We start from the raw sequence: 23025 nt of genomic DNA, 5'->3' as shown, positions 1-23025 counted from the left end.
TACACCTTTTCATTCTGCCCTTTAAGAGCTTCCCACTGTAGGCAGAGTCAGCGCTCCATCTAACACTGGGCTTGCTCAGAACTGCCTTGACAAATGTCAAGTTGGAGGGTCTAAAGATGCTAGCATGGTTTGTCTTGTCTTCTTGTACTCTGTCTAGGTGGGAATCTGCATAACTTAAAATGAAAAATATTTTCCTATTTTCTGAATAGCCAGTATTTGCACATGCTGTAAAATTCAAAAGGTACAAAATGATATACAATGAAAAGTCAGCACCTTCTTATTTCTGATCCTCAGCTACCCACTTTCCCTCGCCAGAGGATGCCTATTACAGTTTCTTGTGTCACCTTCCAGAGAAACATTTACAAGAAAAGCCCAAACAATATTTTTCATAGAGTCAGAACTGAGGCCAGATAGGAAGAGCCTTCTGAATCAAGCTGGAAAAGTCCTTTCTGAGAAGACTCCAACTCTTATTTGAGAATATATTATTTGTAAGTTGAGAGATCAGCTCCCACAGGGAGACCTAAACAGGATTGACTATAGGCAAAAAAAGAAAAAACAAATCACCTGTCATATAGAACTATCTCATTTAAAATCCCCACAAATGTACTGTTTCCAAAACACACTTATGATTACTTTAGGGTATACCTAAAAAATTACGTAAGTGATTGCTTCCTAGCTTAAAGCACATAGCAGATAAGCACACAGTTGTGATTTCAATTTGTGCTGTTCTTAGATCATTAGTTTCTCTCCTTTTAGAGACAGATCATTTAAGACCAAACACTTGAAGAATATGTTGAAGTAATTTTCATCTATTCATAGAAATATACATTTTAATTGGCTTGGCAATAACATTGAATTTAAAAACTTGAGCTGATATGGTAATATATCTTTAATTTTGATTTGTGTACAGATTGACTGTATTTGATACTTTTATCTGCAGAAATATTTAAATATTTAATTTTCTTCTAAAAGGGTAATTGGAATGAGTAAATCCATTAATCAAATTTTAAAATTTATTTAAAGAACTTTATTTTGCTTTAAAAAAACAATTATTCAATTCATGAAGATTAACCAAAATACAAACCCCATCAAAGTTTATTACAATAATCTTTCATAAAATTAATAGCATTTAAAAAAGTTAATATTTTAATGTAAAAATCACAATGTAAAAATACAAACTTTAGTTTTAGTGACTAAAATAAAAGCAGATAAATAATCTTCTTCACAGGGAAAAAATACTTAAGGGAAAAAACAATGGTATAACATGTGTAAAGCAGGAAATTTAAATATCAGCTTAGTTCCTCATTGCCAACATGGCATTTATATCCCAGATGAGATTTCGTAATTGATCCATAATTTGCTTCAGCTGTTGATTCTTCTGTTTGAGTTTCTGTAGAAACAAAAGAATTTATCAAAAATGTTTCAGGAAATATAGACCATGAAGTTAGAAGATTAAAATATCATAAGTTAGGACTGTAATGATCCAGACAGAAATTAAGGTAAATAACCCTATAAGGCAGATGGTCTCAACCCTCTTCTGGCCTTAAATATTCGCTGACAGGGATCCTGAATTCTAAAAATCCAGCCGGCAGAGGTCTATGGCTCCAGCCCCGCCCCAGGCCCTGCTTACTCTTCCACTTCTACCATAAATAAATAAATAAATAAATAAATCAGCTAAACATTTATTTGTTATAAAACATAAGCATATAGGTTTTCTAAGGGGCAGCATAACCTAACGGTGAAGAGCCCATACTCTAGAGCCAGATCTCTGGACGTCATTCAGATCCTTCACTATGAATTTTTTTTTTCCCCAGGCTGCAGTGCAGTGGCGCAATCTTGGCTCACTGCAACCTCAGCCTCCTAGGTTTCAGCGATTCTCCTGCTTCAGCTTCCTGAGTAGCTGGAATTATAGGCTCCCGCCACCACACCCATCTAGTTTTTTTGTATTTTTAGTAGAGAGGAGGTTTTGCCATGTTGGCCAGGCTGGTCTCCTGACTTCAAGTGATCTGCCTGTCTTGGCCTCGCAAAGTGCTGGGATTACAGGCATGAGCCATCACACCTGGCCAGATCCTTCACTATGAAACTTACAACACTGACCTAATTATTTAACCTCCCTGTACTTTAGTTTCCACATCAGAAAAATGGAAATAATAATTGAAACTACCTCATAAGAGTTGTTATGAAGATTAAATGGTCTGATTCATGTCAAGTATTAGAATTGTGCCTGACACAAAAGTAAACATTCAACAAATGTTACTGTTAGGCACAAAATGTAAACTGTTGATATAGAAAATAAAATATAATAAAAATACAATGTCTCATGCAATCGGTCTTTCAAAAGTGCAGCAGAAATCACTGTTTGCCTATAGCATGAATTGCAATCTCCTTCTAATTCTAAAAACTGAAGACAAATGGCAGAGTACCCAATGCAATCTTCTCTACTAAGATTTGCTGAATGCCTGAAATGTGCAAGGCATGTGTCTCTGTATCTCTGTACTTGGATTCTACTTGACTAAGATTTGTAGACTTCTTTTTAACCATTCTTTCTTCAAATCCTATGTGGTAAATGTCTGCTAAGATAAAACAAGATAGAAATAGAGAACTTCTGGTCAGAGTGTTTACTAGTTAAAATAACAATAATTATTATTATTCAATAACCCCTTGGAAACATTACACTTGGAGATAATATATTTAATTAATTTTAAGACACTATATTAAACTACCTCCAAATAAATTAGTGTATGCTTATTAAAAAGAGGTCTAACAATCTTACTTTTGATTTCATTAAAAAGCAAACTAAAATGAAGTTGCTTGTATTGCTTCTATTCAGAGTTAGAGAAGTAACGAGAAATAGGTGGCTAAAAGGAAAGACCAAGAAGCTCTTATTAGAAAAGAGAAAATCAATTTACATAGACTTTAATAATCTTTCATAACTAACTAAATTTAATTCACATTTGAAAAGAGAACTAGCACAATGCAGTCAGAGAAAAACATGACCATACAGTACACAGGGCTTGACTCTAACGCTCACTTTAACACAGTCTTCGGGAAACAGAAACTGCTGGTATTTTTAGTTAGTCTCCCTTGCACAAGTTTTCAGATGGCCCATCTTCTATATTCTGTTATCATAAGTAAGTGATAGTCTGTTATTTAAGTGGTTGTATATATCTAACAAAATTGATTCAAATTGCTGGGAAAGATGAAGAATAACCAAGCCTATAAAGTCTTTTTCATCACAGAGACCAAGACACCAACACTTCTGCCAGCAATCAAGAGTAGCAGCAAAACAGAGGAATATAAAAGTGCTATATTGGGAGGCTGGCAATCTCAGTCCCAGTTCCAACTTTGCCTCTAACTTGGTATTTGATCTTAGACAAATTCCTCCTTGGTTTTCTCATTTATGTAATCGGATTATAAAATCTAAGGTCTCTGCCAGTTGTACTTTCTGTATACCCATACATAAGATGACAATTGGTCATCTGGGTGGTTAAAAACAGACTTTATAATCAGTATCAACTCAGGGCTTGCAGCTGACTATCACAATGGTCTCACCATTGAAATAAATGCATAACCTACCGATAAGACTACTTTCAAGAATCCTCATTTGGAAATACACATTCTAGTACTCTTTTTTATTTAAGCCTCATAATTGTTTTTTAAAAAAGTAAGAACTAAAATGTGTAAGGTATTTTCAAGATAATATTCAACACTAGGGAACAGAAAATTTTTAAATAATTAATATATTATAAGGCTCTTGGGATAGCGTTTCTCAAAGATGCCACAAAGTTTTAAATTAAAAAAATTAGCATACAAATAAAATATCCAGAGTCAAAACGTGTCATGAAAATGATCAACAGCAAAGCTGACACTTACGCTTATTAGAGGCTAAACTGTAAATAAATTTTCATGACATGATATAGGATTTAATATACACAGTCTTGCCACTGATTGATTTTAACAGAGGTTGACAGCTGTTATTTTCAAAATCCATCACCTGTGCCCAATTTTGTACATTAACAGGTGAATGTGTAAGTAGACTAAATACTTAAAAAATGTTTATGCTAACTGATACCATGTAATTTAATATTCACACAAAAGCTGTGACACTTGACAAAAAATGCTTTACTTTCTAAATGCATGGACTCAATTATGTCAACCTTGTAAATACTACCTACTATCTTTTTCAATTTCATTTTACCATCAAGAAAACAGCATTAAGCAAAATAAAACTCATTCTGATGTCCCCAAAGCAAGCTTGTCCAACTGTGGCCCACAGGCCACATGTGGCCCCAGTTGGCTGTGAGTGCAGCCCAATACAAATTTGTAAGCTTTCTTAAAACATTATGAGTTTTTTTGGTGATTTTTTATTTTTTGGCTTATCAGCTATCATTAATGTTAGTATAGTTTATATGTGGCCCAAAACAATTCTTCTTACAATGTGGCCCAGGGAAGCCAAAAGATTGGACACCCCCGCACCTAAAGCATATGGTCTCAAACAAGTATTCATCCTTTACTTGGGTATTTGGCTTAAGGATTCCAGGATATATTAAGAGAAAATGAAAAGTATTTAAATAAGCCACGAATTTGACTATTAAAACCAGCCATATTGTCTTATGATGATTTACATCAAATACTGACTACAAATCATGTGCCTCAAAGTTTCATAGCACCAGGATAGTTATTGGTGGTTTTTGTATTGTTAGAAACCAGACAGACCATAAGGACTAAATAGTAAACACACCATCAATATGTTCTTCTGCACAATTTCAAGTACACAATGATATGATAATATCTTGAAAATGACTGAGGGTCAACTGAGGGGTATATAAATCTACTTATTTTAGGTAGCTTATTTAGAAAGAAAGAAAATATTCATTGTAATAAAATTCTGACTATTTTAAATTGAATGCAAATAATATAATTTTATTATAAATTACACGGATCTATAAAGCAACTTATTTAATACAACCAAATGCCAATGTATTAAAAATATGGCACAATACTTTTGTTTCTGTAAATATTCATCAAAACATGAAATGGGTACATGAAACGGGTGCTGCTTTGTTTCCACTGGAGTCTTATGTTCTCCAAGAAGAAACTTGTCCGCTCATGTGAAATGAGTATATAGCCGACAACACATCCAGCTGCTTCATGGAAGAAATTCTGGTACTAAGGACAATGCCCGGCAGACAGCAGGCACACAAATATTTAAATATTTTCATGTTTGAAGAAAAAATAACAAAAGCCAAATCAAAAAGCTTCTCCCAAAACCTACAAGAATGGAAAAAAAATAAGCAAACAAAAATTATTGCCAATCATTTCAAAACTTATTTTTGTTTAAATAATTCCTCAGTATAAAAAAAAGACATTTAATAATGGCCATTATTAAAAACTATGCATTTTATACTCCATACCATAATAGGGAAGAAGTATTTTCAATGTTTTAGTGTTACCAGCTAAGATTCTGTGAACTTTAAAACTCTATCACCTACTAACTGCATAAACTAAAAAAAAAAGCAAACCTATATTTACATAAGAATGTGGATTAACATAATTGACAGAGACAAAAACTTAAGTTTATGAATGTAGCTATTTATAAATAGTGGTCAAATCAAATCAATGAACTGTTTATTTTTAATAGCATCTATGTGATTAAATAATCAGATCAGGACATTATCATCTATAGCCAGTTTTCACTATGAGAAACACCCTCAGGTGTGCGTGCCATTACAGGAAAAAAAAAAAAAAAGATGTATCGGCTGGGTGCAGTAGCTCACGCCTGTAATCCCAGCACTTTGGGAGGCTGAGGCAGGTGATCACGACGTCGGGTGTTTGAGACCAGCCTGACCAACACGGTGAAACCTCATCTCTACTAAAAACACAAAAAAATTAGCCAGGCATGGTGGTGCACGCCTGTAACCCCAGCTACTCAGGAGACTGAGGCAGGAGAATCGCTTGAACCCAGGAGGCAGAGGTTGCAGTGAGCCAAGATCGTGCCACTGCACTCCAGCCTGGGTAACAGAGAGAGATTTTGTCTCAAAAAAAAAAAAAAAAAAAGTTATCAATGGATCATGAGCTCAGTATTTTAAAAATTAAAACTTTTAATCATATATTTTAATCTTATATTCTAGAATGGAGACACAGAGCTTAAAGAAGTTGAGGAAAAGAATAAAACAAAATTGTCTGAGGGAAACAATTATGTAGGTGGGTCCAGGAGAGAGAGGCTGTAGAGAGCTAAATCCTCATGTGGAGAAAGTCCTTTTATACATCATATCCTTGTATCAATTATATCCTTTACTTAAAATCCACAAAACTCTATGTCAGTAGCTAGGGTTAACTGTAGGTAAGATTATTCTAGTAACAGAATATGCTATATTTAATTCACATTTATAATTTTTTTAAGGAATGAATTAAAAAGCCCTTTTGGTAAAAAACAAACAAAGAAAACAAACAAGTTGTTTGCCTTTTAGCAGTCAATTTTATTCTCTTCTTCCTTATTTGGGATTTAAATTTAAGTTAATCAAATGTTATCCCTCTCCCATCTTTTCCCTGTGCCCACCACCTAATCTTTCAGTGCTTTCTCAAAATATTAGGTAGAAGAATTCATACAAAGAGAGTTATGAGGTCATCAAAAGAGTTCTTCCCCATGATACTCAAGAAGGTACTTTACCTCTAAATTGTCTTTTAAAAAGCAATTCCCACAGAAATAGAGTTTAGCTTTAAACCTGGTTTATTTAAAACACCTAAACTGATTCTTTTCTCTTTGTAATAACCCATCAGTTTGATATCACGTTAACTAAAACATGTTTTATCCTGAAGTTAAAAGCACTTAGAACAGATCCAAGTCATTTAATCAAAGGAAGAGATCTCAATGTCAGAAGTAAAAATGGGGAAAAAAATTTAAAATATTTTCATTCCATAAACATACACAAACTTTCAGAAACACTGTGTATCTATTGAGTGTGTGGCAGGAGAGGAATAAAAAAAGCTATAAACTGATGCAGAGAAAAGTGATCAGAAAGGACACAACAGCAGATGCAAGGTAAATTTTCAGATGAAAAGTAAACAGGGAGTGATCAGTGACTCAGAGAAGGCCTGGGCATGCAAGAGGGATGCCACTGAGAATAGGGCTGATCCACCATGGAGAACGACAGACAGAGACCATCTCAGAGGCACCAGGTGAGCCCTGGGGATGAAAACTGGAGGAATGATTAAAAGATTGACTATCCAGTCGTTTAAAGAAAAAGTCTGCCAAACCTTATACTAGATTATGGAACGCCTTCAAATTTCTGAGGAAACATAACTTACAACATAGGATTTTATAGCCAGCCAAACTATCAACTGGACAAATATGTAAGGACTCAAAATTTAAGTGTCTGCATTCCTTCTAAAGAAGTCACTGATGTATGCACATTACCAACAAGGAAGAAAACCAAGAAAGGGGAAGACATGAGCTGAAGAAATAGCGAAACCAACAGAAGAGGTGAAGGAAAGCCCCACAGCTAAAAAGCAGGCCTAGCCAGCATTCCATCCAGACCTATAAGACCATAGAAAACTTGGGAGGGTGGGATGAGAACCATGATTCTGACTCTGTGGAAAATTGGAAAATAGTACTGAGATGTTGTCATAGATGCATAAAAAACTAACTAAAATTTTAGAAAATTAAAGAGGTAAGAATTAACTCTAGAAAAACAAAAAATTATTCAATCAAGGAAATATGACCCTAGTATACTATGTGGCTTAGCAATAAACAATACTTATGAAGCCATAATTATATGATACAGATTATTTACTGAACCCCAAATATGATATAAGTGCACTGAAAGGTTTGAGGGAAACAACTACGTAGGTGGGTCCAGGAGAGAGAGGCTGTAGGGAGCTAAATCCTCATGGGTAGAAAGAAGTCCTTTTATACATCATATCCTTGTTTCAATTATATCCTTTACTTAAAACCCACAAAACTCTATGTCAGTAGCTAGTAAGATTTTTTTTTGGGTTACATGCTGCCAAAGAATTACCATATTTTGATTATAAAAGAGAAAGTCAAAGACACATTATTTCTAAGTTAACAAATTGGGAAAAAAGAGAAACTTAATGAAAATTGAAGAGAAATGTAAATATAAAAAAAGTATCTTTCTGAATTTATACAGCTTTATTTTTTACAAAATATTATAAAATCCTCTATGGTACAGAACAAACTATGTTTACATTAGTTACACATGTGGTACTCTGAAACCAAAGTTATTATTATAATGGTGTTTTATTTATATACATATTTCATTATATTTTATAAAAAAATCCTTATTAGAGAAACGTAAGCAGAACACATTTATTGAGGTAATACATATTTTATCAACAGAAACATATAACACGTCTTAATAAGTGAATGTCTCATATATTTAGACTACCAAACACCAGTTATTTTTCAAGATCTAAACTAAAAGTTCCCAATCTCCTCCTCACCTTCTACCAATTTTTTACTGTGAGTTTTTTATTATGATTGTCATGTATTACAATCAGATTTTTTGGAAATAGTTTTCTAAATGTGTATTTCACCTTTTAAAAAAGGTACAAAATTTTATTTTATAAAATCTATCCATCTTTTTCCTTTCTTCCGAGTTTTCAAATACTTAAAAAAGTATCCAATATTTTGTTTTGCAGGTCTTATTTTCAACTCTGAAATTCATTTTGATATATGGCGTAATGTAAAAGCTAGCTTAATTTCGCCCCCAAAGTTTCTATTTCTAAAGACTAATTTTCCACACAAGCCCTCTTCTGTCATATTAAATTCTCACGTACAATAAGAAGGCTGTTTTTCTGGCTAGATTATTTTACTAATCTGCCTATTCTTGTGCCAGTATTATACACCTAATTACCATTTTTATAATATGCTTCATACTACAGTTTAATTTTTGAAGCTAAGAATTCTGCTTTATTAGTCATATTTATCAACATTTTCTTTGATATTTTTGTATACTTTCAAGAAAAAAATTCCATTTGGGTTTTATTTGGATTTGTTTATTGATTGGTATTGCACTAAAATCCTATTATTTTTGCATGCTTTCTTATTAGGATTTGGATTGTTACTGTATTAAAACTGTGAGGTAATCAAGACTGGTATTTTTATAATATGTATTGCTCATCCAAGAACTTTGTATGTTCTTTTAATCATTCAAAGCTTCCTTTATGTATCTTAATAAGTTTATTCACACACATTGTTGACATAATTCCTATCTACTTAATATTAATTGTTACAAGAGTCAATAGAATCTTATAATCTAATAGGTTTACAGCATTGTAAGAGCATGGTATCAGTCTTGTCTTAGACCCTTTTACGGAACTCTTATAGACTAGTTGTTCATCAGTTGAGTTTCTTTGATCATTCTAACAAGCTCATACATAATAACTCCTGTTTCCCAACTGTCATTTGTCCACTGTCTTTTTGTACTGGCTATAACTTCTAAAATAATATTAAACATAGTGTTACAAAGTATCTTATTTCATGCTTGTTTTTAATAAGGATACTTCTATATTTCACCTTATGAAAAATGTTGGGTATTTATCTAAAAGAAAAAGATTAAAAAAAAAAACGCTGTCTTGCTAATAGTTTTAAGTGTCCTTTGAATCAGCAACAGTATTGAATTTTATCAGATGTCTCTTAGACATGTGAGAAAATCTTTTTTCAAGGTAGTTTACTGACATCATGTATTATACATACAAACTGAACTATAAAATCTTCATAAACCTCAGAAGACTCTCTTTGGCGGTGGTGGATTATTAATACACTGATGAGTTCTATTAATTAGAATTAAGAATTTCAGGAAGGGGCAATCTATATTTGTCAGTGAAAGAGTCAAGCTGATAGTTTTATTCACTGTGCTATCTCTGGTAGGTTTTGCTAAGCTGAGGCCACATTTCCACCACAGAACAAACTGACACCTTTCCCTATTTCTCTCTGTTTCACGAGAACTATCTGAACATTATCTTCCGAACTTTTGAAAGTATTCAGCGATAAATACATTCCAGTTACAAGCTTTTTGTGGGGTTGGAGTAGATAATAATGCTGGGATAGTTCTCTAAATTTTTTGTTCAGGTGTTGAGACATTCACATTTCATATTTGTAAATTTTTATCATTTGCTGCTCCAAATATGCTATAAGCTAGAAAGGTAGAATTCTGCCTAGAAAAGAAAAAAGTAAATGGATTGTGACTAAGTGTCTAAGGAGCTCTTCTAAGAGCTTTATCGAATGAATTTTGCAATTTCTCTTCTGACTATTCAGACAGCATTTCTGCTTACCTTTCATTTCTTGGCTGTATTCTAAATAGGTGAAGTTTGCCACAGAAATGACTTCATGTAATTTGATAATTCAAATTATGTTTTGGAGTTACATCAGACTCCCTAGTAATTTTTATCAATAACTCTAAAACACAAAATGTAAAAACTAACAACTCACTTTATTTACTTCAGCAACTTCTCGCCTCTCTTCACTAGCAAAACGAGGTGGGCCAGCCCGATCATCATTCTTTGAGCCATCTTCTTCCACATATGGAATAAGTTGCTGGGAATTATTAACAAAAATTAAAAGGCAAAAATATAATTCAAGTTTTCTAATCACTGTTATAGAGAATATATCGGATTAAGTTCAATTTTTATACTTTTATTTGTATAAAAATAAATTTCAATTCAGGTGATGGCCTGAAATAAGAGCTTTAATAGTTGACCATTTCAATGCATTCTACGCATTACCCTTTCAGGCTTCTTTTGCAAAACAGCCTTTATAACATTGGTTGTCATGTACAACTAAACAATACTTCCAGCAGGAAGATGGGAGAAGTAACAAAAAATAAAATAAAACAAAATAAAATGTAAAAAAACCCTACTCATTCAATCAGCAAATATTTAATTATAAAACACATAAAAGTAATGCCAAACAAGACATGATTCCTGCCCCTAAGAGATTTGTTGCCTATTGAGATAGATAAAACAGGCTTTCCTTCATCTGTAATAAAAAGAAAAGAACTTCACGGATCTGTATTATATAATTGTCATTAACTTGCAATCTAAAACTTCAGAGTCTATGCAAACTTCTAGATGTCTTGTTTTTTCAGTTGTGAGAACTTTTTCTTTGTAGGAGAAACAAATTTATATAGCAATGAAACTTCTAGCAGAATCATAATTAAGTATGCATGGTTAGTGATGGAATTTATCTCATAAGTGTGACAGACTTCAGGAATCACCTAGCCTCTACCATCGTGTATTACCAATGCAAGAATAGGCTAAAGGTAAATGACTGGTAAAACTAGGATTCACCTGATAAAACTTCTTCAAATTCTTGGGATATATATAAACTCACCCATGTCTACATTCTCCTTTTCTTTCTTTCCTCTCTCTCAATGCAGAGCTGTCCTTCCTCCTGAAGACGATTAGTCTCCATCCCTGTGCCCTGATTACTCTGCCCTCCTGTCTTCATTATTTATACACCTTTCTCTCAACCTCTCCCTACAGCTTTCTTCCTTTATTATTCAAACATGTTCCTGTCGCTTCTATTTGGGGGGAAGCTCCTCTTCCTCCTGCAAACCTTCGATTCCATCTCCTTCCATCTACTGCTTTCCTCTCATTTTTTTCAAAGCTTCTTGAAAGACTGATATCCACTTGTCAGCTCCGGCTTCTTATTTCCTGTTTAATCTTCACCCTACTACGATCAGACTTCACGCTGCTACCATTTCACTGAAGCTCTACTCAAATATACCAACAATTTTCATCTAGCAAAATCTACTGGACAGTTTTCATTCCTTATTTTCCCTGACTTCTCTGCAGCATCTGACGATGTAGGCCACATTTCTGATCTTTCTCCCACATCTCTGACCCCTTCTTTTTAGGCATTTTTGCAGTTTAATTTTTCTCTGGTCATCTCTTACCAGCTTCCTTTGGTGGCAGAGATATAATTTGTCAATAGGAAAGGGTCACTTATAGAAATATATGCCTAATTAACTAAATAGGTATGACCCAAGATTAAATTTAGAGAATATATTTTTATAATATAGTGATTCCACTGGGCTAAATATAAAATCCAAATTAATAATAATAAAAATAATATTTTAGCTGTAAAGTACTTCATGAAAACCACCTTAAAAGTATATGATACTATTAAAATTCCTACTAAAAATATCCCTGACTTAATTAAAAGGAGACACTGACAGCAATAAAAATTGCCACAGAAAACCATTTCTTCCTAACAACAACAAAAATTACTATAAGCCTGTCAAAGTCTACAAGAAATTGTTAATGTAAAGATATAGTAGTATTTTATGCATATATATCACATTTTCATCTTCTCTGGTCAAAAGTAAAACCAATAAAATTCAAAACCTGGAAATATTGCTAAAACAGCAGAGAGAGGAAAAAGAGTAACAACTGTCTTGACACTAGTTCACACCTTATATTCATCCTCCCTCTATCACAAAAAATTACCTCGACTGGAATGGGATCCATCCCGCCGCAGTTTTCATTGCATTTGTCATATACCAATCTCAGCTTTCTGAAGAGAACTGAAAGTTGGCGAAGATTATCCTGTAGCTTTGTTAACCGGTCTTGATATGTTCCAGTGTGGTAAGTGACACCATTTGGCAGCTTATCAGGAAAAACAAAGAATAAAAATATAAAGTAATGAAAAAAAAAATCAAGATTTTCTATAAGTAAAGCCAACAAACAGAAACAATTTTTAGGCAATGCATAGACGTAAGCTGTCCCTCACAACTGATCAAGTTTAATTTTAAGAATTTAAGAGTAATGCATGCCCATTTATTAACAACTTGGCATACCGTTTCACTGCTATAAAACAGACCTAGAAAAACTTTGTGATAAACCCTCTGACTTGAAATACTTTTTCCCCTTTAAATTTTGAAGTGTAACTTTAAAAAAAAGTACAATTTTAATATTACTATTATATAAATGCAGCATTCTGCTGACCTCAACCAAGAAGTTAAAAACGAAGTACAGTTTAAAAAAAAAAAAGTGGATCTTATGATATTTTAGTGGAAGAAAATGAAGAATATATGGCTGGTATTGCAAAAATATTCTCAAAATACCTTAACTCTGATAAGATAATTAAGATGCTTAAGGCATACATTAAAATATAAACATGTCATTTAAAGTTTTACTTAAAAAAATCAATAGCAGGAGATATGGGTGCCATCTATACCTGAACACCATTAATAAATTATTACAAGTAACTGCTATGATCATAACTCTGCCTTAGATATGGATATATTTTTAATTCAGGAATTTTATTAAAAGAAGAAAAGTATATATTGAAATAATAGAATGACAGGTAAACAAAAATCGACTATTTATTTAGAATTTATAACTAAATATGTACTTGTGCAATGCTGAAACTCATGAACAAAATCTTTCCCTGTACAGCTGTACAATATTTTATTCCCACAATTTGATCTGTGTCATCACCCTAATACTTGAATCAATACTATTTACACAGTACCACGTTTTCTAGTATTCAGGCATTTTTATTTGTAGGAATTCACACGTACAATAGCTAGGCGATCAGTCCAGTCTTTCTAAGCCTCAGTTTGCATTTTTTTTCTTTTTTAAACACATGAGGTAGGAATGCCAAAAAAAAAAAAAAAAAAAAAGAAAGAAAAAAAGAAAAGCATGATACAATGTTTGGAGTGAAAAGTAAACAGGACATACAATGATTAAAACCATAAACATGAAAAAAGACTGGAAAGCCCTATACATAGTTGATAAAAGATGTGTAAGATAAATAGGATTGAATAATTTATTTTCTTCTTTTCTCATACTTCTAAATTTCCTGTAATGTTATGGTTTATGAGTTAAGGAGATGGATCTCCTGAAATTATTTGAAGTGTGATATTATTAGGATTTTCAGAAATTCTCAAGCATTAAAACAGTCTACAATGCCTCAAAGCAATGTGATAAAATATCAAAGGCTCAACTAGTCAAAACATTTTGAAGGAGAAAGGCATTAAGGGTTCATTTCTCAGTACAATGTAAGATTTCTCCTCCTGAACTCTCAGTTTATGAAATTCCACAGACACTAACTAGAAATTCAGAGAAAAGTTTAAGTGGATCCTTGCTTTCTTGTTTAGGTGACAAAAAGGAGCATGATGATTATGTCTTGCCTAGAACACCACTCTTTACCTTCATTATGGCATTATGGGGTTTAATACTTTGCCCATATTTTCTACTTCATAAAGACTGGAACTTAGGTTCATATCACCATATTTAGCATAGTGCACACACACAGAAGGCTTTACAGTACACTGTGAATTATTTTACTTAAGCGAGTTATTTTACCCATAAATCTATACTTAAAATTTATTAAGATGTATTATGTAAAAGAACTCTTGATAAATACTGTCATAAAAAAAACAAAAATCCTTTTGAAATGCAAAGAATCACACTTCCCAAATTTGCTGACTTAGAAAGATATTAGATGTTAAATCTAAGATCCAAACTTACTAATTTAACTTACTAAATCATTAAAAAAAAAAAAAACCATACACGTTTCATGTGTCAGCACTGTTCTAGAAGCTGGCATAGAGGAGTAAACATCAGAGAGACAAGGTTTCCATAGTACAGAGTATAAGCGGTAAAAATGCCTAAGATCCCTTGGTATATACCATGGTGTAGCTGTTCAGCTGAAAAGCTCATCAATAACCATCTCACTCATGAGTATGGATGAAAACCCATAAATACATGATCGTATCCATAGACACCAAGAAGGCATTCAACTAAATTCAACACCCATTTAAAAAGTCAATATAAAACTCAATAAAAAATCCTCAATATGTGATAACATACATTTATTTCAGTTAAAAAGTCAGCACCATAATTAATGTGGAATCATTAGAAGCATTCCAACTAAGATCAGAAACAGAAAAGGATGTCTACTAAGACCCTAATTCTGTAAGTGAACACTGTTCTGGAAGCATTAGCCAATGCAATTAGAGAAGAAAGAGAAAAAAAATGTTGAAACATTAAAAAGGAAGCATCATAATCTATTTACAAATAATATGATAAAGAGCTACTAAAAATAAAAGAATTCAATAAGGAAGTAGGTCCAAAGAGAAAGCAATAGCTTTGTTTTCATCTATAACACAAACAAAAACATGGGAAAAGAAGACCCCATTTACAATGGCAACAGAAAAGATAAAATATCTAGAAAAAAACTTTTAAAATCTCAAGATAAAAATGAAAACTTAAGATACCTTATAGGAAAACAGAAAAAGAATACTGCATGTTCTTGGTTAGTAAGAGTCAACATCATAACGATGTCAAGTCTTTCTAGGCTGAATGAACCTAATAAAAATGCTAACAGGCTTTTTCTTAGAATAAGCTGATTCTAAAATACATGTAGAAAAATAAACAAGAACAAATAGCCAGGGAAATTCTGAAAAATAAATGTAACACATTATAGATCCTGACAAATTATAAGAATGTTTTGCATTAATACATAAAAGATAGGCAGCTACGTGGAATAGAATAGAACATCCAGAAACAAATTCACTTATATAAAAGCTACCTGAAATCACTGGAAGAAGCAAGTGAATTATTCAGTGAACCTTTTGAAAAAGTTAAGGCTAGGCCCAGACCTCACATTTTATAGGATAAATTCCATAAGGATCACAGTTTTAAATGTAAAGACTGAAATCTTAAAAATTATAGACGCTTCCTAATTTGAGTGGGGAAGACCTTTCTTACTAGGCATAAGGCCTAGAAGTCCTAAAAGGCTAATACAGTCAACAACTTAAAAAAAAATGCATGGCAAAACTACCATTAGCAGAGCCAAAAGGTAAAAGACTGGGAAAAAAAAATGACTGCAAGTTGTATCACACAGAGCAGGTTTCTCTAGTATGTAAATAGCTAAATCCTACAATTAAGGTAGGTAAAAAAGACGAAAAAAAAAGACAAATGGGTGAATAATACATGAACAAGCATTTAGCAGGAAAAAAAATATAAATGATTCAAATATTTTAAGGGATGTTTAAACTCAGTCAAACTAGGAGAAATGTAAAGTAGAATTTTCACCTATCAAGTGATCAAAGATCCAAAAAAGATATAACTCACTGTGCTGGTCTTAGGCCGTAGCATAAATTAATACAATCTCTGTGGAGGACAATTCATCAAAATGTATCTAATTACAAAAGCACATAGCTATTTCTAAAAACCTATCCTACAGGTATACGTGCAAATTTGTGTAGGAGGTTATTTGCTGCAGCCTAACAGGAAAAGATGAAAAACAGCCAAATGCCCTCACTAGAGAACTGGTTTAATAAATTACAGTATTTCCATGCAGTGTAAACTATACACTATAAAAAGGAAAACGGAGTATTTTCTGTATGAGTATGAATAAATTCCAAAATATATCAACTGAAAAAAGCAAGGTACAAAATGGTTATGTATAATATACTATTATCTGTGCAAAAAAGGGGAAAATAAAACAATATACATAAACATTTGCTCAATATGCAGAGAATATCTGGAAAGATACACAAAAATAGTAGGAATCAGTCACAATCACTGCCTGTGGAGAGGAGTTAGGTACATAGTATAAGAGATAGGAATGGGAGGGAAAATGTTTACTGCACTGTCCTTTTTTATTCCTAAATTATGAATGTACTATATATTTAAAAAATTAAAGATTCAAATAATAAACAGAACAAAAGCAATGGTATCTTCCACAAGGACTCTTAATGTGAGATTTAAGGATACTAGGGGAGTATCCCTAAATCTTCCTTTAACCCCTGAAATTTTCAAAATGCATGTGTATGTGTATTTTTCTCAGAAGAGAGCTCACAGTTTTCATCAGACTCTCAAGTGGCTAACGGACATCTAGTGTATACCAGGAACCACTTCTTTAAAACAAATGCTTAGAAAAATTCTTAGCAGTTTGTATTCATAGCACTTTACTTTCATAGATCAATAATACAGAGGATTATTTTAAAATGTGAATATCAAAACTGTATTAACAAATCACTAGGTTATATGTAGTTAAGAATATCCTATTTCTATCACCTCTTCTAGTTTTTTGGAAATGAGGGAGCCCATTGTTATCTTTTCAGCCAATTATGATAGGCCCCAAAGGGTCTTAGATGAGTGATCACAGATTTCACAAAATGAAAAGCACACATATAATTATCATAGTCCCTCAAAAGCTGGCTTTGGGTCCCAGACCCTACAGCAGCCGAAATGTTGAAGCTTAAGAAGAAATGTATTGCCATTTATGAACTCCTTTTTTTTGAGACAGAGTCTTGCTCTGTCGCCCAGCGTGGAGTGCAGTGGTGCGATTTCGGCTCACTGCAACCTCCGCCTCCCGGGTTCAAGCGATTCTCCTGCCCCAGCCTCCTGAGTAGCTGGGATTACAGCCGCCCACCACCACGCCTGGCTAATTTTTGTATTTTTAGTAGAGAGAGGGTTTCACCATGTTGGCCAGGCTGGTCTCGAATTCCTGACCTCGTGATCCGCCCACCTCGGCCTCTCAAAGTGCTGGGATTACAGGCGTGAGCCAACGCGCCCAGCCTATGAACTCCTTTTTAAGAAGGGAGTCATGGTGGCCAAGAAGGAGTCCACATGCCTAAGCACCCGGAGCTGGCAGACAAGAATGTGTCCAACCTTCATGTCATGAAGGCCATGCAGTCTCTCAAGTCCTGAGGCTACGTGAAGTAACAGTTTGCCTGGAGACATTTCTACTGGTACCTTACCAATGAGGGTATCCCTTATCTCCGTGATTACCTTCATCTGACCCCGGAGATTGTTCCTGCCACCCTACGCCGCAGCCATCCAGAGACTGGCAGGCCTCGGCCTAAAGGTCTGGAGGGTGAGCGACCTGCAAGACTCACAAGAGGGCAAGCCGACACAGATACCTACAGACAGAGTGCTGTGCCCCCTGGTGCCAACAAGAAAGCCGAGGCTGGGGCTGGGTCAACAACCGAATTCCAGTTTAGAGGCGGATTTGGTCATGGACATTGTCAGCCACCTCAACAAAATTGGAGAGGATTATTTTGCATTGAATAAACTTACAGACAAAAAAACTTAAAAAAAAAAGTACTGAATGGGCAAAAACTGGAAGCATTCCCTTTGAAAACTGGCACAAGACAGGGATGCCCTCTCTCACCACTCCTATTCAACATAGTGTTGGAAGTTCTGGCCAGGGCAATTAGGCAGGAGAAGGAAATAAAGGCTATTCAATTAGGAAAAGAGGAAGTCAAATTGTCCCTGTTTGCAGACGACATGATTGTATATCTAGAAAACCCCATTGTCTCAGCCCAAAATCTCCTTAAGCTGATAAGCAACTTCAGCAAAGTCTCAGGATACAAAATCAATGTGCAAAAATCACAAGCATTCTTATACACCAATAACAGACAAACAGAGAGCCAAATCATGAGTGAACTCCCATTCACAATTGCTTCAAAGAGAATAAAATACCTAGGAATCCAAATTACAAAGGATGTGAAGGACCTCTTCAAGGAGAACTACAAACCACTGCTCAAGGAAATAAAAGAGGATACAAACAAATGGAAGAACATTCCATGCTCATGGGTAGGAAGAATCAATATCGTGAAGATGGCCATACTGCCCAAGGTAATTTACAGATTCAATGCCATCCCCATCAAGCTACCAATGACTTTCTTCACAGAATTGGAAAAAACTACTTTAAAGTTCATATGGAACCAAAAAAGAGCCCACATCGCCAAGTCAATCCTAAGCCAAAAGAACAAAGCTGGAGGCATCACACTACCTGACTTCAAACTATACTACAAGGCTACAGTAACCAAAACAGCATGGTACTGGTACCAAAACAGAGATATAGATCAATGGAACAGAACAGAGCCCTCAGAAATAATGCCGCATATCTACAACTATCTGATCTTTGACAAACCTGACAAAAACAAGAAATGGGGAAAGGATTCCCTATTTAATAAATGGTGCTGGGAAAACTGGCTAGCCACATGTAGAAAGCTGAAACTGGATCCCTTCTTTACACCTTATACAAAAATCAATTCAAGATGGATTAAAGACTTAAACGTTAGACTTAAAACCATAAAAACCCTAGAAGAAAACCTAGGCATTACCATTCAGGACATAGGCATGGGCAAGGACTTCATGTCTAAAACACCAAAAGCAATGGCAACAAAAGCCAAAATTGACAAATGGGATCTAATTAAACTCAAGAGCTTCTGCACAGCAAAAGAAACTACCTTCAGGGTGAACAGGTAACCTACAAAATGGGAGAAAATTTTCGCAACCTACTCATCTGACAAAGGGCTAATATCCAGAATCTACAATGAACTCCAACAAATTTACAAGAAAAAAACAAACAACCCCATCAAAAAGTGGGCGAAGGACATGAACAGACACTTCTCAAAAGAAGACATTTATGCAGCCAAAAAACACATGAGAAAATGCTCACCATCACTGGCCATCAGAGAAATGCAAATCAAAACCACAATGAGATACCATCTCACACCAGTTAGAATGGCAATCATTAAAAAGTCAGGAAACAACAGGTGCTGGAGAGGATGTGGAAAAATAGGAACACTTTTACACTGTTGGTGGGACTGTAAACTAGTTCAACCCTTGTGGAAGTCAGTGTGGCGATTCCTCGGGGATCTAGAACTAGAAATTCCATTTGACCCAGCCATCCCATTACTGGGTATATACCCAAAGGACTATAAATCATGCTGCTATAAAGACACATGCACATGTATGTTTATTTCGGCATTATTCACAATAGCAAAGACTTGGAACCAACCCAAATGTCCAACAATGATAGACTGGATTAAGAAAATGTGGCACATATACACCATGGAATACTATGCAGCCATAAAAAAGGATGAGTTCATGTCCTTTGTAGGGACATGGATGAAATTGGAAATCATCATTCTCAGTAAACTATCGCAAGAACAAAAAACCAAACACCGCATATTCTCACTCATAGGTGGGAATTGAACAATGAGAACACATGGACACAGGAAGGGGAACATCACACTCTGGGGACTGTCGTGGGATGGGGGCAGGAGGGAGGGATAGCACTGGGAGATATACCTAATGCTAGATGACGAGTTAGTGGGTGCAGCGCACCAGCATGGCACATGTATACATATGTAACTAACCTGCACATTGCGCACATGTACTCTAAAACCTAAAGTATAATAATAATAAATAAATAAATAAAAGAAAAAAGAAAAAAAAGAAAATTTTTTATTGTGTAAAAAAAAAGTTGGCTTTGAATGCAGGTCCACATGTAATCTAGTTATTGATAAAATACTTTTTTTGAAAAAGTTTAGTTCTTTCTGTGTAGAACATGAACCTGTATCATATCTTTTAACAATGTACATTGACAGCAAGTTAGTGTTAAAAAGAGGTTAGTAGGAAGAGCTATTAGTCGTGTGTGATGTTGCGTAATTTATTTTTTCTCTCTTTAAGCCTCAGTTTCCTTTACTGTAAAACGGGGATAAAAATACTCCTTAAAACTGCTCCTATAACAGTGTACCTGACCAAGGAAAGTACTTCGTAAGTGTTAGGTATTATTCGGCGCTTTGCATATAACAGGACAAAAATTTTTTTAAAGTATGCTAAATTCTGAGACATTATTTAATCCGCACCTTATTCATTCTAGATATGAATCTATTCATTTTTAAAAATTATTGCCAAAGAATGTCATAATTTCTCCTGGATCTCCTTTGTACTATATTTCACATGGTCTTAAAAATTTCCACAAAACTGAATTACTCTTATAATCAGGAGGAAAAAAAAAATTTTGACCAGTTAAAAAAAAAAAAGCAATAAAACACTTTTTTGGACACCCACAGAAGTAAGAGCTGTAAGAGTTTTGAAAACTTGGTTTCAAATTTACCCTACCACTGACTAGGTTTGGGCAAGTCACTTCTCTGAAGTACAGAATCTTCATCTGTAAAACAAGAATAATATCTACTACATGTAGTGGGTAGTATAAGCAAGCATTAAAAATGGGTCAGCAAAATGGTGCTGGAACTACTGGATATCCAAATGCAAAACAATGAACTTGGATCCCTATCTGCCACTATGTATATATATTTAAAAACTCACAAAACTAAATATAGGTTGTAGACCTAAATGTAAAACTTGAAACTACAAAACTTCTAGAATAAAACAGAAACCCTTTGTCACCTTGGGTTAGGCAAAGATTTCTTAGGTATGACACCAAAACCAAAATCTATGAAAGAACAAATCAGTAAGCTGGATTCCATCAAAATTAAAAATGTCTGTTCTTCAAAAGACAATATTACGATAATAAAAAGGCAGGATAGACTGGGAGAAGTATTTGGAAAGCATCAAGACATAACAGGTGTTGATGAGGATGAGGAGAAACCGGAACCCTCAAACAGCAATGTTTACATTCCCACTAGCAATAATCGGGACGTAAAATGGCTCAGGCCACTTTGGAAAAGTTTCTTAAAGTATTAAACAGACATGTACTGCATGATCCAGCAGTTCCACTCCTGAATCTGTCCAAGAGAAATGACACATATGTTCACACAAAAATTTGTCAGCAAAAGTTCATAGCAGCATTATTTATAACAGCCAAAAAGTGGAAACAACCCAAATGTCCATCAACAGAAGAAAAGGTAGGCAAATGGTGATATATTGATACAATGGAACATTACTCAGCAATAAAAAGGAAATTATTGATGCATGCTTAGTGAAGGATCTCAGACAAAAAAAAAAAGCCCACATACTATAGACTCCATTTATATAAAACTCTAGCAAATGCAAATTAATTTATGGTTACAGAAAGCAGATCAGGTGGGAAGCAAAGATGTCAGAGGGGTATGAAGAAACTTTCTGGGATGATGTATACACTATTTTGATTGTGGTGATAATTTCACAAGTATACAGAGTACAGTACACATATATCAAAACTTTAGGTGAGTGTAGTTTACTGTATATTAACTCTGCCAAAAAAAGGACTGTTTTTTAAAAAAATAATGTAAATTCTTGGAAACTCTGGACCTCGCCAGAAGAAATGCTGGAAAAAACATTTAAAGCAACCTAAAGAGGGAAGTGGAGTGCGACCCATCTCTGCCTTGAAAGGTGCAAGAGTTTACAGGGTAACTAAAGAGCTCGATTGAATCTAAAAAAAATTGGCTTCAATTCTGCAGAAATCTGGTCTGGAAAACATCACCTCTACAGCTCCGACTTTTGGGGACACTCTTGAGTGTGAATGGGGGTAGCCCTACACCTAAGGTTTGCCCAGGGCAGCCCCGTTGACATCCACGGGCCCCACGTAAAGAGGAAACCAGCGCCCCTTTCCCTCCCAGCTGCATCCTCCCGGCCCCGCGCGCCCGCCTTCCTACCTGCATGTTCCTCAAGAGCTGGAAGATCTCCATGGTGCGGTACACGATGTCCTGCACTGTCTCCTGCCCGATGCGGCACAGCGACGCCGTGTTGACCTCCCGGGCGGCCTGCTGAGCCTGGGGCCCGGCGAAGGGCCCGGGCGCCATCCCCGACGCGGCTAACGGAGGGGTGGACATGGCGCGGCTGCAGCTTCAGGCCGGAAGGGGCCAAAGAGCAGGTGTCAGGAGTCTGCCCGGAATTGGGAGGCTGTAGGGCCTCAGCGTTGGAACCAGCTTGAGAGACCCCCCGCGGCCCGATTTCAAAACAGTGGCCGCGACTTCCGCCCACCGTGACGTAACACGTCAGAAAACGTCATGGACACCGCCCACTCGGCGAACTGTCTCCGAGCGGAGCCGGGCGGGATTGGATTGGATCCCTGGGCGGGAAAGGACGGACGGGTTAAGTAGCCAATCACCAACTGCGCTCCAGCCAGAGGGGAGATGCTCTTGGGGAGCCGCGGGTGAGTTTCCAGAGTTCGTTTCTCAGTCTTGGCGCAGCGTTAGAACCTTCTGTGTTTAGTTCCTTGCCGGAGCATTTTCTCTTAACTAGCCTGAGGTTTGTAGTATTACAGCTAAGAGACAGGTTAAAGTACTTGTTGAGTCGCATACA

General features: G+C 35.2%; 1 protein-coding gene and 1 pseudogene across 2 annotated transcripts; one reads left to right on the top strand and one right to left on the bottom strand.

Annotated features, from left to right (window-relative positions):
• Window positions 1-1004: 1004 nt before the first annotated feature.
• Window positions 1005-22727, bottom strand: MED30 (mediator complex subunit 30). 2 transcript variants are annotated; one of them, XM_054499253.2, is made up of 4 exons: window positions 22377-22727; window positions 12472-12630; window positions 10454-10558; window positions 1005-1390 (listed from the first exon to the last, which is right to left on the bottom strand). In XM_054499253.2, the coding sequence occupies exons 1-4, from the start codon at window positions 22551-22553 to the stop codon at window positions 1295-1297; spliced, it is 537 nt and encodes a 178-aa protein (XP_054355228.1). In that variant the 5' UTR covers window positions 22554-22727; the 3' UTR covers window positions 1005-1294. The 2 variants fall into 2 exon arrangements, with proteins under 2 accessions (XP_054355228.1, XP_063525108.1); XM_063669038.1 differs by lacking the exon at window positions 1005-1390 and adding an exon at window positions 4883-5271 and having other exon boundaries at window positions 22377-22717.
• On the top strand, window positions 17230-18054 carry LOC129042883 (small ribosomal subunit protein eS10-like; annotated as a pseudogene).
• Window positions 22728-23025: the final 298 nt, after the last annotated feature.

The sequence above is a fragment of the Pongo pygmaeus genome, chromosome 7, assembly GCF_028885625.2.
Source record: "Pongo pygmaeus isolate AG05252 chromosome 7, NHGRI_mPonPyg2-v2.0_pri, whole genome shotgun sequence".
Taxonomy (NCBI): domain Eukaryota; kingdom Metazoa; phylum Chordata; class Mammalia; order Primates; family Hominidae; genus Pongo; species Pongo pygmaeus.
Note: the sequence above shows the minus strand (reverse complement) of the source record. Positions and strands in the feature narration are given on the sequence as shown.

Coding starts and splice junctions, on each gene's coding strand:
- MED30 (XM_054499253.2), bottom strand. CDS start 22,553: ATGTCCACCCCTCCGTTAGCCGCGTCGGGGATGGCGCCCGGGCCCTTC. Junction 12,631..22,376: donor AGCTCTTGAGGAACATGCAG/GTAGGAAGGCGG, acceptor TTTCCTGATAAG/CTGCCAAATGGTGTCACTTA. Junction 10,559..12,471: donor TGGATCCCATTCCAGTCGAG/GTAATTTTTTGT, acceptor AATAATTCCCAG/CAACTTATTCCATATGTGGA.